We start from the raw sequence: 15,908 nt of genomic DNA, 5'->3' as shown, positions 1-15,908 counted from the left end.
GCATATCTATTACTTACATGTAGATGTTACTATAAAATGAACCTTTTTTAGCATATATATTACTTACATGTAGATGTTACTGTAAAATGAACATTTATTTAGCCTTTCTGTGATGGCGGAAAATGTATAAGATGCTATATGAAACAATTTGATGACTACTCTTATAACTAACACTTCAACTATAACCAAGTGATGAGGACGGGAACACTCTTAATTTCCGTCGACACTAAGTTAACGATAGGAACAACTTCGATAAAAAAAATAGAATTACTTTATTCTTAAATACTAATACTGAATGAACTTGAACTACACTACCAAATTAAACAACACGCCTTTTTCTACAATAGCTAACCCACAACTGTCTTAATTCCTGTGTCCTACGTCATCAGTAACATTGTTGCGTCACGCTCACGCCACACTCACGCCACAAACGTTTAGTCAAACACGCGCACATACTCTCGAACCAAATCGTCTACCGTCAAGTTCACACCGTCTTTATTAGTCTCTACAAGTCTAGTCTTATTGTATTTGCGCTATAACATAGGCCTATGTTTATTTTAGTGAAGTAGAACATAGTAATTGGTGATCACACTGGAATTTTGTAATGATGACTAAACAAACAACATATTATAAACCATTAAAATTTGTGTATACATGTTATTCTACACACATACTAAGTTCGTAGCGTCTGTTTAACATGTTGGTTATATATTTTATTGTTTTGAGAATTTATTAGCCGCCACGTTTTGTGTTGTACTTTTATAAACTAACAATTGTACAACTACTAGGCCAGGATAACGTTGCGCCTTGATCTGCTTTAAACACTTGAAAGTAAAGTTCTTGACCTTTCTTCATGTCAACAACCACTGAACCAGCAGCGCTAGTGTCGGCACATTTCACTTCTATAAACTTACACCACTCTTCTCCAGCCACCACAGCGACTCTAATCAGTTCATCTTCCCATTCATGTAGAGCTACACAGACAAGGTATAAACCATCATGTGGTGATACAAATTTTCCTGTTGTTTGATTAAAATGTTGACCGTTATATTCACGTACTTCACCAAATGTTGACATAATTGATCCATCACTGACAGGTTTGGGTTGAGCAAGCTGTACATGACAAGCATATCTGTTACATACACGTGACTCTGTTGATTTGAAAACATATGTATGATTTATATGTTTAATTTTATACATGCTCTGACTATTTGATTCATACAATGTGCATTTACATTTTCAAAACTCATATTGTGGATGATCATTATCCATTGAATTAATTATGGGTGAGTGAAATGTTCCATTCTTTATCACGTTATGGTCTGTCTGGCTAAAGAACATCACGTTATGCTCTGTCTGGCTAACGAACATCACGTTATGGTATGTCTGGCTAACGAACATCACGTTATGGTCAGTCTGGTTATATGATTTGTTTTATAAACGTACCTATTAGATTCAAATCTTTTGACAATTTTGAAATGGCATCTTCAATATTTTCCACCTAAAATGTATATGTTATAAAATGAATGAAGAAGTCATATAGTTTCTTAGAACATACAATTGCTGCACTAACATTAACTTTTGAATGGCAACTTGTAAGAATAAAAAATAATTTAAAGTATGTTTCTTTTTGAAATTATAAATTTATTGCTTAATTTATTTTATTAACTGGTTTATTAACAGAGTGTTAATATTTAACACCGGATTTATCAACGTCGCAATTTAATTTTTAATAAAATCACTATACATATAGGCCTACCCTCGTTTTTCTTTCTTCCCTAGTTTCAAAGTTCTGGTTAAAAATTTGAATCATTTTGTCAATGGGCATTAATCTCTGTTGTAGGAGTTTGTACATCAAACTGTGCAAAAGAGAAAAAGATTCAATTAATGGAATTAAATTTTGATTATTTTTACTGCACATTAAAACTAACATAAATATGTGTTTTAAATCTAGTAATAATATTAAAGTATAACTGGCGATATAGCTACGAAGTTGTCTTTTGATTTAACCAGGCTATTAAATGTGAAATATGTTATCTGGCCAGCATGAGTAAAATTGTGTACACACATAATTAGCAATTTTACCTTTTCTAATTGAGTTGATGTATTCAGCATGTTTTTAGAACTCTCTTCTTGTAGGGTAGACATCTTATCAGAATGTCTTTTCATTTCTTGAGTTATACTGTCTGTTTTGTCTGCATGATCTTGCATCTTTTTATTTATTTTGAGTAAGTTGTTTTCATATTCTTTCATATCTAGGGACAGTTTCTCTTGTGTTTTGTTTGACTTGGTTTCTTTTTCTTTTAAACTTTCAATTTCTTTGTTCAGCTCCTTTACTTTGTTATCTTGTTCACTGATTTGTTTTCTGAGGTTTTTAAAATTCTGCTTTTGTTTTTTAGCTAGTTGTTCAATGTTTACCGTCATGTCACTCTGTTCTGTTACAAAGTTGTCTCTCCATTGTTTTATTTCTGATATGTCATCTGTAGACTTGTCATTGGCGTCTTGTAGAGAAGATATGGCTGTCTCTATCTGCTCAAGTCGACTGACGTCTTGTAGAGAAGATATGGCTGTCTCTATCTGCTCAAGTCGACTGACGTCTTGTAGAGAAGATATGGCTGTCTCTATCTGCTCAAGTCGACTGACGTCTTGTAGAGAAGATATGGCTGTCTCTATCTGCTCAAGTCGACTGACGTCTTGTAGAGAAGATATGGCTGTCTCTATCTGCTCAAGTCGACTGACGTCTTGTAGAGAAGATATGGCTGTCTCTATCTGCTCAAGTCGACTGACATCTTGTAGAGAAGATATGGCTGTCTCTATCTGCTCAAGTCGACTCAATATTTCTAGGGCAATATAAAATTAAGTCAATCACAATAGAAATAAAGTTTGAAAATCATTATAATATGCTAATATATTTGAGTCATTCACCTTGAAAATATTTGTTTTAACTTAATGTTTTTTTTTGTAAAAATATGTGTATAGATACCTGATGGTTTATAACGTTCGTTAAGAATTTGATCTGTTGACTGACTAGTGCCACATTTTTCTGTTGCTATTGTTTTTGAGGTAGACTGAGATGAAAATGACCTTCCATCTTCAACAATGTCTTTATTTTCCTCTTTTAATTTTCAGAGAACATAAATTATTTTAAATATGTATAATAATAATTCACTTGAAGTTTTACATAATATTGAATATTTATTAATTCAATTTTTGTATGTTAAGTTTTGTATGTAAAATACTTTCTTTAGAATTTATATAAATGATTAATGTTATTTGATAATATGAAAATATATTAATTTTAAATAAATACAAAACATATTTAATTGTCCAGTTTTTACTTTATTATTTGTATTAAATTATTGAGATTTAACAGAATATCAATTAAAATAAAAGAGACTTATATTTAAAAATATTTACCTAAAATATGTGCCGCTACATCCAACATGGCTGTGGTCGCTGATTCAAGTTCTTGACATAGATCACAGTATGTCAAAGATTTGTTGTCACTTTTATCTTCTAACCAAGTCTTACTTTTGTCTACAGCCTGCTGACATAAAACATTATGTCTTGGCGTTTAATTTATATGTGTGTCAGTATGTTATTTGAGAAAATTGTTTTCTTTAATGTTTGTAGTTTTTAAATAATGAACTCTATCTTTATCTACAACATGCTCAATATAAAAAGCACCAAGTCAATGATGAATACAGGCAGGGAAAGTAACCACTTACAGCTTGCAAAGCTTCAACCACAGGTTTAATGACGTGTATCTTTTCTTCTAAATAGTTCATGTGTTCTGTAACATATTTGACCTGAACTCTAGGGCGCATCTGAGTATTACAGAAATAGTTAGAATGCACACGCTGGAACGTACATTGCGATTTAGAAAGACGTTATACAAATTTTTCACTGCATACTACATCGTGAGAATCAAACATGTATTATACACTATATATATATATATATATATATATATATATATATATATATATATATATATATATATATATATATATAAATTATCTAAATATTATTTATAAACGATTAATTTCAGAGAATTTAACTCAAATTTCTCTTGTTGTCGTACATGTTTTGAGTAAAACACGGATTTAATATTTACGTCACTATTTGAAAGTGTGAACTCACTTTTGACTGAAGAATAAAACAAAGTGTTCAGTTGTTTTGTCCTTGATTTAGACTCTACTTCCAGTAGTAACAAACTGCCGCTTCACTTCAATGAACAAAATGTCAAGTCAATAACATAAGTTATCTGTACCATGTAGTGATGTTTTATGTGTACTTTGCACTGTCCCGTTCTTTGGCTTAATATCTTGTCATTTATCTTCTCCTTTAACATATAACACATTTAAATTGTGTTATCATCCATTTTACATATCATGTGACTATATCATTTATAACAACCGTGTGATGTTGTAATCAAATCATGCCAAGTATGTACCAGCTTATCCTGTATTTGTAGGGATCTGTACCCTAACATTCTTGATATTACATCAGCAATTCAATCATTTGTATAAAATATAAAACTCACTTAGCGTAGAGTAAATAGCTGAGTTAGTTTTGACAGGCACACAATAAAAGATCAGAGGTGTAGGAGAGGTGGATGGGGATGGGCCGTACCGGGTGGCGCCATGTATTTATGGGGTGGGCGACTAGCTTTGTTTCAATACACAATGCGATCCAAGAAAACGTTCTGTTCCTTGTTTGTTTTCGTGTTCACATAGCACACAGTGGGAGCCGGAATTTTTCCCGAAAGACACTTGCCCGAATGCCGTTCGCCCGAAGGCCGATCTTCCGATTAGACACTTGCCCGAATGCGACAGATGCCGGAATGGACATTTGCCCGAATGTGACAAACGCCCGAATGGACAGTATACAACTACTATTTTTTTTCTGCGCGTATATTTAAAATATCATTCCAAAGGGGAGGGGGGGGGGGGACGACGACACCAACTTAAAACTTTTCAAAGTTTACAGTGGTAAAAAACGTCTGCACTAGGTTTAATGTAAAAGTGTGATAACAAAAGAATATAATGAGAATACGATTTGTTGGGATATAATTTGCCCATACAACACTAATTGAATATGGGTACACACACACACGTTTTGCTATGATTTTTTTTTACTTCTGCTATTATTATGGCCTCGCTAAATCATTTTAAATTGTAATAAAATCTCAGAAAATGTAATTACTATTTAGTAATACATACGTATCTAGTTCGTGTAGGTTAATGTTAAATAAGCAATACACGAGTTTGATGTTGCTAATATTTCAATGGTGTTCATCAGAGGGTGAAAAGTATTACAGAATAACTGAGGAAGGTATTAAACGTACAGTTTTAAACTATGCCGTTATAGATGATTATGAAAATATAAATAAAATATAATCCATACTTCCATTTTTTGTTGTTCTGTTTTTGGTCTTTGTATACACATACAATAACTCATACAATGTATTTTTCTTTAGGTGTTATCAGTATTTCTTTTAAGGCACCTCTTCGGAGTGGGTGGGGTCATTGACCTAAGCACGTCCATTTCCCATCCACTTGCAAAAAATTAGAAAGAAAAAAAATATTTTTATATAATAATAATTTTTATAGAAAAAATATATTTTAAGAATGCCCACTTCTCACACTAACTTAACCCCCACCCCCACCTGTAGTAAAATGGTCTAAAAAATACTGAATGTTACAACATAAACTAATGAGGAGACAACGTTTCCTTTTAAGGATCAAATAGTCAGAGCTTTGCTTGTATGTGTGAACTTGAACATGTCAATCATAAAGATGTTTTCTACTCCACAGAGTCACGTATATGTAACAGATGTGCTCGTTATGAAGAGCTTGATGATCCCACACTTGTCTGTGACAATTTAAACTTTTGATCAGTATGTGGATGCTACGGTCTTATTTTATCGAACCCTAGGAATATTTGTATCATCACACGATGGTTTTTATCTTGTCTGTGTGACACTTGATAAAAGCACAGATAAATTCATTGGAGTTGGTGTGTGGTACGGAGAGAGGTTTTGTACGACAATATAAATATAAATTAAGTGCACCTAAACTATCGCTGCTGGGTTAGTAGTTGTTGACATGAAGTAACGTCAACAATGTTTCTCAGACCAACACGACATTTATCCCGCTGCAGTCGTTTTATTATCGTTAGTTTATAGAAGTACAACACAAACATGCTGCATGGCGAACTCACAAAACAACAAAACATATAACCACAAAGTCAAAAACAAGACATTCATTTTGAGCTGTTATGATTTGTATTTATATAATTACAATAAACACTTATTTTCCCTAAGGTCAGTTTAAAAATAATGTGTTAAGTGTTAGAGACTGCATCAACAGGACTAAAATCTTTAAGAGAAAGTTGCTGTGATGTTCTTTTGGTTATATATCTTATTCACTAAAACATACATTTTACACTTTATTAGATCATATTTAAATGATAATTGCACTAAGGGACATAACCAATAAAATATATTTCAAAGTATACATATCTTGATAAGTTCCCTTGAAGGTTTCCTTACATTTTTACTTTCTCGTATATACTAAGTATAGAGAAAGTGTTGTAATCATGCAAAAAAAAAATCGAGATTTGGACGTTTTACACCTCACTGATACGGAAAAACAACATTTTACAATCTGGTCCGAATGTCTGTGTCTGCCTGTGTGTGTCTCTGTCTGTGTGTGTGTAAACACGATAACTTGAGTACCGTTACATCTAGGTTGATGAAATTTCATATAAAAGTATTTTATCAAAATCGTAGATACTGATCAACTTTTGACCGATTTCAAATAACCGGAAGTGGTACTTTTTCTACTTTGAATTTTTCAAAAGCCTATAACTTGAGTACTATTACAGATACATAAATGAAATTTCACACGTGAGTAAAAAATCTAATTCTCTGCCTTCTATCAAATGTTGAGTAATTTCCGTTAAACGGAAGTACTAATTTACGCTATTTCCGATTTCTCAAAAAACGCATGTAAGTTTATAAAGTACTAATAATATTGCGCACTATTATGCACATTTTGTTTTGGCGTTCGCTTGGTGTGCAGTTCTTTTTTCTATGAGATTCTATTTTATTTTTAAGAGTTAAAGTAATTAAAAATCATGTCTATATTCCAAATTATATAAGGATATTCGAGAAAGTTTTGGGGAGATCACACCCGGTTTATTTTATTTGTTAATAACTCCAACGTTTGCCGCTTGAAAGCGAAATATAAGAACAATAGTTATTAATCTTTAAGGTTGCATATTTAAACAAATATTTTTTTTTAATTGTAAAATATATAGATTTTACTATATTCACAAAAGAATGTTAAAATGTTTGAATATGTCTAGATATCTGTGTGAGTGGTTTCGCACAATCTAAATACAAACAGACAAACACGAGTAACAGAACAAAAAACTATATAAAACACAGGCTCATCAACACTAAACAGAGTTTTATTATATCTGCATTATCTACACAAACACAGGCGATTCTAAATTTCAAACTTGTACACAAACTAAGATTTAGTGACTATATAAAAGTACACAGAGCTAACCTACACTAACCCGGTAGAAGAACTGGAATGTCATACGCCGTACTCGCACACATTATATACATGTACACAAACAAGTAAACAGACATGTACACACATTGTGATTTTATACAATGTCATCTACTATTTTTTTTTAAAAAGTGAATATTTTGTCAAAGTTATATTAATTACATTCATATTAATTACTTTTAAAATGTTTTTTTTTGTTACGAAAATAAAAGGTGTATTTACAAACACTTAAATTAATTGTTTTTCTATATCTCCGTCTAGAATACTAGAATACTGCACTTAAACATATCCTTATAGTATAAAAACATATGTGTGTCACCGCATGCATGCATACAAATTTTCGAGTTCACACATACACATGTGTGCACGTACGTGCAGGCATTTATGTGTACTCTTGTGTGCATGTGTGAGTAAACATCAGGCACAAGATTTGGTTTAGCTCACACACACAAGATTTGGTTTAGCTCACACTCCCATGATTTGGTTTAGCTCACACACACAAGATTTAGTTTAGCTCTTACACACAAGATTTGGTTTAGCTCGCACACACAACATTTAGTTTAGCTCACACACACAAGATTTGGTTTAGCTCACACACAATATTTAGTTTAGCTCACACACACAAGATTTGGTTTAGCTCACACTCACAAGATTTGGTTTAGCTCACACTCACAAGATTTGGTGTAGCTCACACACACAAGATTTAGTTTAGCTCACACACAAGATTTGGTTTAGCTCTAACACACAAGACTTGGTTTAACACACACAAGACTTGGTTTAGCTCACACACACAAGATTTGGTTTAGCTCACACACACAAGATTTGGTTTAGCTCATACACACAAGATTTGGTTTAGCTCTAACACACAAGACTTGGTTTAACACACACAAGACTTGGTTTAGCTCACACACAAAAGATTTGGTTTAGCTCACACATACACAAGATTTAGTTTAACTCACACACACATGATTTGGTTTAACTCACACACACGTGTGGGCAGAAAACGCTGGTTCTAGACGTTGTTGAAGATATAAAACGAATAGAAATAATTGTGATATTTTATTGTAAAACCAAAAATAGAACACCAGCCAACTATTGTAAAAAGAATGTTGTGTTAGTCAATGTGTAGCTAGATCCTTTCATATTTCCTTTTAATTTTTTAGTTAATGAGCTGAGTTAGTCTGGGCAGATTTAACCTGAATATTTTCATAGAACTGATACATCGCCGTGGGTCAAACGCTATGCGCTATATTACACGCTAAAACTGTACATCCTGCTTTTATTTCTTGCTTTGATTCCATAGCATTTGTTCATATAAAGAACAAAGAACAAGTCAGCACTTGTTTCATTTAGGAGTTTTTCTCCTAGATGAGTATTTGTCCCTGGTTATCGAGCCAAATTTTGGAAAGGGACCGAATTCTCTACTTCAGTCAAAGCAATAATGAGATCCATTACTTGAAAACGGGAAACTTACGTAGGGGTGTGACGTCTTAGACTCATTAGACATAGCGTCGTTTAATTTGTTTGTGTTTGGTATAGTATTAATTTTAAAATTAAAATGAAAATATCAAATAAAACAGACAAACATGATTTATATTTGTTAAATAGACAGATCGGAATCAATGATTGTACACATTTGGCTGTAGATTTGATTGTCACTACTGCTGAGCTTTTTGATTTTGCGATGTAAGGCTCTGTGTTAACATACATATACATACAAATACATGAATACACACACACACAAACATATATATATATATATATATATATACATATATATATATATATATATATATATATATATATATATATATATATATATATATATATATATATATATTTATACATATATACTTGATAACTAAATAGATGTTATAATTATTATAGGTGTTAATGTATGTTAATATACAGACACAATGTTACTAAATACAAACCAAAAACAAAAATGATTCTAACAAGTATGACACATTATTGGTGAGCACATTGAATAAGCTAGAACTCCCAAATGATGACTAAACAAATAACATATAAACCACTTACGTTTGTGCGGACATGTAGTCTACACACATAGTAAGTTTTTAGCGTGTGTATTACATGGTGGTTACATATTTTATTGTTTTGAGAATTTCCCTTCCAACATGTTTTGTGTTGTACTTCTATAAACTAACGATAGTAAAACTACTATAGCAGGATAAAGCTGCGCCTTTATCTACGAGAAACACTCGAAAGTAAAGTTCTTGACCTTTCTTCATGTCAACAACCACTGACCCAGCAGCGCTAGTGGCGGCACATTTCACTTCTATAGTCGTAAACCACTCGTCTCCAGCCCACACTTCAACTCTAATCCGTTTATCTTCACATTCACGTAGAGTGACACAGACAAGATATAAACCATCATGTGGTGATACAAATTTTCCTGTTGTTTGATTAAAATGTTGACCGTTATATTCACGTACTTGATCAAATGTTGAAATAATTGATCCATAACTGACATGTGTGCGATCAGCAAGCTGTACATGACAAGCATATCTGTTACATACACGTGACTCTGTTGATTGGAAAACATATTTATGATTTACATGTTTAATTTCAAGAATGCTATTTGACTATTTGATCCATATTATTTGTAAATTGTCGTTTCATTAGTTTATTTTATTAACACTAAACATAAACTCCATACATGTGTTTTGAAGCTATTACTTAATACAGAAAGTGAGTCATTTTTAAAAAACCTCAGATAAGTGAAAATTATATTTTCGTCTTGTTTTATAGATAGCAAAAGATGTAGGTCGTACACTTTCTATAATATAGCAAATTCTAATTAATTCATAATGGCTGCTTGCAGATATTAAATAGTATTTTGTTCCCTTTCTATTTGGTTAGACAATTTGATTATCAAAATTTCAAATTTAAGTTGATTAAGGATGACTATTTGGTAATCTGTAATGTTACCATTTACCGGGCAAAAGGTCTTCGGGTAAGTGGCTTTTGGGCATTTGTCCCATTCGGGCAAGTGTCCGTTCGGGCATTTGTCGCATTCGGGCAAGTATCAATTCGGGCATTTGTCGCATCCGGCAAGTGACCATCCGGGTAGTTTAATTGTATATGGATTATCTATTGAAACAAGAATTACTAGAACTAAAGTTGTTCTGTTGTACTTAATAATGACCGAAACAAGAGCTGCATATTCTACCTTTTGTATTTTTCATTTCAGGTTACAGTCAATTAATGAGATATTAAAATGTTTAAAATGCGACAATTATAAATGTTTTCAAGTTATTATTTTATTTTAGATTTAGTCTCTAATGGGGCATCGTCTTAATATTAGAAACATAAAGGGATGACGTGACGTTATTTGATATTAGTTTACTTAAACTCTAACTCTGTAAATATCAAACGGTACTGTGGTGGACCGCTGTAGGTCGACCCCCGACATACCAGGTGGTGTAATGTACCAGGTGGTGTAATGTACCAGGTGGTGTAATGTACCAGGTGGTGTAATGTACCAGGTGGTGTAATGTACCAGGTGGTGTAATGTACCAGGTGGTGTAATGTACCAGGTGGTGTAATGTACCAGGTGGTGTAATGTACCAGGTGGTGTAATGTACCAGGTGGTGTAATGTACCACGTGGTGTAATGTACCACGTGGTGTAATGTACCACGTGGTGTAATGTACCAGGTGGTGTAATGTACCAGGTGGTGTAATGTACCAGGTGGTGTAATGTACCTGGTGGTGTAATGTACCAGGTGGTGTAATGTACCAGGTGGTGTAATGTACCAGGTGGTGTAATGTACCAGGTGGTGTAATGTACCAGGTGGTGTAATGTACCAGGTGGTGTAATGTACCAGGTGGTGTAATGTACCAGGTGGTGTAATGTACCAGGTGGTGTAATGTACCAGGTGGTGTAATGTACCTGGTGGTGTAATGTACCAGGTGGTGTAATGTACCAGGTGGTGTAATGTACCAGGTGGTGTAATGTACCAGGTGGTGTAATGTACCAGGTGGTGTAATGTACCAGGTGGTGTAATGTACCAGGTGGTGTAATGTACCAGGTGGTGTAATGTACCAGGTGGTGTAATGTACCAGGTGGTGTAATGTACCAGGTGGTGTAATGTACCAGGTGGTGTAATGTACCACGTGGTGTAATGTACCACGTGGTGTAATGTACCAGGTGGTGTAATGTACCAGGTGGTGTAATGTACCAGGTGGTGTAATGTACCTGGTGGTGTAATGTACCAGGTGGTGTAATGTACCAGGTGGTGTAATGTACCAGGTGGTGTAATGTACCAGGTGGTATAATGTACCAGGTGGTGTAATGTACCAGGTGGTGTAATGTACCAGGTGGTGTAATGTACCAGGTGGTGTAATGTACCAGGTGGTGTAATGTACCAGGTGGTGTAATGTACCAGGTGGTGTAATGTACCAGGTGGTGTAATGTACCAGGTGGTGTAACGTACCAGGTGGTGTAATGTACCAGGTGGTGTAATGTACCAGGTGGTGTAATGTACCAGGTGGTGTAATGTACCAGGTGGTGTAATGTACAAGGTGGTGTAATGTACCAGGTGGTGTAATGTACCAGGTGGTGTAATGTACCAGGTGGTGTAACGTACCAGGTGGTGTAATGTACCAGGTGGTGTAATGTACCAGGTGGTGTAATGTACCAGGTGGTGTAATGTACCAGGTGGTGTAACGTACCAGGTGGTGTAATGTACCAGGTGGTGTAATGTACCAGGTGGTGTAATGTACCAGGTGGTGTAATGTACCAGGTGGGGTAATGTACCAGGTGAGGAAACAAACACCTGGCGGAAACCCACGGGTCTAGAGACTGGCACTATGGGTGAGTGAAATGTTCCATTCTTTATCACATTATGGTCTGTCTGGCTAACAAACATCACGTTATGGTCTGTCTGGCTAACGAACATCACGTTATGGTCTGTCTGGCTAACGAACATCACGTTATGGTCTGTCTGGCTAACGAACATCACGTTATGATCTGGCTAACAAACATCACGTTATGGTCTGTCTGTCTAACGAACATAACGTTATGGTCTGTCTGGCCAACGAACATCACGTTATGGTCTGTCTGTCTAACGAACATCACGTTATGGTCTGTCTGGCTAACGAACATCACGTTATGGTCTGTCTGGCTAACGAACATCACGTTATGGTCTGTCTGGCTAACGAACATCACGTCATGGTCTGTCTGGCTAAAATTAATTTTTTAAGGCAAACTTACCTATTAGATTCAAATCTTTGGACAATTTTGAAATGGTATCTTCAATATTTTCCACCTAAAATAGATATTTTATAAAATGAATGAAAAAGTCACATGGTTACGTAAAACATACAATTGCTACAATGACATTAACTTTGGTAGGGCAACTTGTAAGAATAGAAAGTAATTCAAATCTTTTTTTTTTAAATTATAAATGTATCGCTTAATTTAAGAAATGATATGTTAGTAACTTGTTTATTAACAGAGTGTTAATATTTAATACCGGATTTATCAACGTCGGAATTTAATTTTTAATAAAATCACTATACATATTCCCTCGTTTTTCTTTCTTCCCGAGTTTTTAAGTTCTGGTTAAAGATTTGAATCAGTTTGTCGATGGGCATCAATCTCTGTTGAAGTAGTGTGTACATCACACTGTGCTAAAGAGCAGAAGATTCAATTAATGCATTAAAATTTTGATTATTTTTACTGCACATTAAAACTAACATACACACGTGTTTTAAATCTAGTAATAATATTAAAGTATAACTGGCGATAAAGCTACTTAGTTGTGTTTTGATTTAACCAGGTTATTAAATGTGAAATAAGTTATCTGGCCAGCATGTGTAAAATTGTGTACACAGATAATTAGCAATTTTACCTTTTCTAATTGAGTTGATGTATTCCGCAAGTTTTTAGAAATCTCTTCTTGTAGCGTAGACATCTTAACAGAATGTCTTTTCATTTCTTGAGTTATAATATCTGTTTTGTCTGCGTGAACTTGCATCTCTTTAGTTATTTTTTGTAAGTTGTTTTCATATTCTTTCATATCCAGAGACAGTTTCTCTAGTGTGTTGTTTGACTTGGATTCTTTTTCTTTTAAACTTTCAATTTCTTTTTTCAGCTCCTTTACTTTGTTATCTTGTTCACTCATTTGTTTTCTAAGATTTTTAAAATTCTGCTTTTGTTTTTTATTCAGTTGTTCGATGTTTACCCCCATGTCACTCTGTTCTGTTACAAAGTTGTCTCTCCATTGTTTTATTTCTGATATGTCATCTGTAGACTTGTCATTGACATCTTGTAGAGAAGATATGGCTGTCTCTATCTGCTCAAGTCGACTGACGTCTTGTAGAGAAGATATGGCTGTCTCTATCTGCTCAAGTCGACTGACGTCTTGTAGAGAAGATATGGCTGTCTCTATCTGCTCAAGTCGACTGACGTCTTGTAGAGAAGATATGGCTGTCTCTATCTGCTCAAGTCGACTCATTATTTCTAATGCAATAAAAAGGCAAAAATAATTATTCGAAGTATTAATTATGTCTAGTAGAAGAAAATAAGGCATACACTTTTACATTTTATGTTTTACAATTAATTGTTTTGTTTCAAAATGGTTTATACCCGCTGTTGATTGTCTAGGGACTTGATGATTTGATTCACTAAGGTCACGTTTTTCTGCTGCTGTAGTCTGTGGTGTTGACTGGGGTAATGATGGCGTATATTCATCCACATCTACGTAGTCTTTATTTTCATCTAGGTAATGTAAATGAATAAAAATAATGTGTCATTACATAACTTGATAATTGGATATGTGTTGTTAAATATTTGTATCAATTTCTTTCATGTTTCAAATCTTAATTTTGTTTGATGTACGGTATATTTTTTTACGTTCGTAGTTTGCTTTCATTAGGCTAGTAGTAGATATATTTAATAGAGATTTACAACTCTCACATTATTATAATTATAGAAACATGTACTTATGATTGATGATGCCGCATTCAACAAACTCAAAGTAGCTGAGTCTAGCTCTTGATGTACATCTATGTAGGTGAAGGAGGGATGTTCATTTTTATCCTCTTCTATCCAAGAGTTACTTTTTTGTACAGCCTTGTAAAAAATTATATGATTTTTTCAATGAAACGTGACAAGCGTTTAATATTCTTCTATGTATTTATTAATCAATAACAACATTAATAATCAATTACTTGTTTCATAACATCTAAGACAGGTTCCAGAACTTGTAACTGTTCTTCCAAATATTTCTTATGCCGTGCAATAAGTTCAACTTGAATCCTAGGTCGCATCTAAGAAAAAAAATTAAAATATTTGGTCGCGCTATAGACTAATTAAATTGATTAACCAGAAAAATTTAAAGACAATTTCAAAAATAGAAACGTTAAGACAACTTTTATAGTTTAAGTCTCAGTCGATTAAATTTGATAGCAGTATTATTCAGAAAACAGCTTTATTTTGTCAAAGGCTTTCTTGCTGATTAAATATCTATCATGACGTTTAAACGTCTTATTTCTTTTGATAATGATTTTTAACTTACTACATGAAATTTCACTCTTTACTAAATAAATGTAGGCAAGTAGGCCTATTTAGTAAAATTATAAAGGATCTAACGGGAAAACCCGATGTTATAAAAAAATGTTTACAAGTGATAAAGATGGCGACAAGAGACGACACGTACTAGAGATAGTCGATATCCTCCAACTTTAACAAATTTAAATGGTTAAAAAATCACACCTATTTATCCGTAGCACTTAAAATGTCATATTTATGTCTATCTCAAACTAAGTAAAATTTAATGTATATTTTAAATTAACTTAAACAAATATTATTTTTATATTTAATAAAAGACAAATATCAAATAGTTTAAATAAAATGTGCAGCTTATTCAGCATACGTTTCATGTTTATTGTTGTCGTTACTGTCTAAAGATGAATTTAATTGTATGTAAATGGGATGTTTACACTTACTTTATAACTTTTGGAATATGTTTAGCTTACAGTAGAACCGGTCTTGTCTTTAGAGTGCTGAAGGCCTTCCACATCTGCCAAGTTCATCCGTTAAGGTGAAACTTTAAAAAGGGAAATCCCGATATTACCTAATACGTGACGTCAACTTACAAGGGACAAAACTGTTGTTTTTCTAGTTTCTTAACACATGTATTTAGGTAACTTAACACTTGTTTTCTTTGTTTGCACAGAACATCTCTTGTTATATAGATCTACAGTCGTCAAAAGGTTATTAAACTTTTTCGGATTGGGATTTGTGTAGGGTACAAAATAAAGTCCAGCAAAATGTCAGACTTAAAATCTATTGT

At 33.5% G+C, this 15,908-nt stretch overlaps 2 protein-coding genes across 2 annotated transcripts; both read right to left on the bottom strand.

The window, feature by feature from the left end:
• Positions 1-1,099: 1,099 nt before the first annotated feature.
• On the bottom strand, positions 1,100-4,274 carry LOC131947315 (myosin-J heavy chain-like). Its single transcript, XM_059308507.1, has 8 exons — positions 4,144-4,274; positions 3,729-3,827; positions 3,418-3,544; positions 2,984-3,115; positions 2,086-2,840; positions 1,760-1,859; positions 1,447-1,501; positions 1,100-1,151 (listed from the first exon to the last, which is right to left on the bottom strand). The coding sequence occupies exons 2-6, from the start codon at positions 3,825-3,827 to the stop codon at positions 1,818-1,820; spliced, it is 1,155 nt and encodes a 384-aa protein (XP_059164490.1). The 5' UTR covers positions 4,144-4,274; the 3' UTR covers positions 1,100-1,151; positions 1,447-1,501; positions 1,760-1,817.
• Positions 4,275-13,091: 8,817 nt separating this feature from the next.
• On the bottom strand, positions 13,092-15,643 carry LOC131947316 (uncharacterized). The gene is made up of 6 exons (XM_059308509.1): positions 15,562-15,643; positions 14,785-14,883; positions 14,557-14,686; positions 14,201-14,332; positions 13,464-14,074; positions 13,092-13,242 (listed from the first exon to the last, which is right to left on the bottom strand). Exons 2-6 carry the CDS (start codon positions 14,881-14,883, stop codon positions 13,126-13,128), a joined length of 1,089 nt encoding a protein of 362 aa, XP_059164492.1. The 5' UTR covers positions 15,562-15,643; the 3' UTR covers positions 13,092-13,125.
• Positions 15,644-15,908: the final 265 nt, after the last annotated feature.

Source organism: Physella acuta, unplaced genomic scaffold (assembly GCF_028476545.2).
Source record: "Physella acuta isolate Inbredline_101_S28 unplaced genomic scaffold, ASM2847654v3 ptg000592l, whole genome shotgun sequence".
NCBI lineage: Eukaryota > Metazoa > Mollusca > Gastropoda > Physidae > Physella > Physella acuta.
This window is presented reverse-complemented; position numbering and strand designations above follow the sequence as displayed.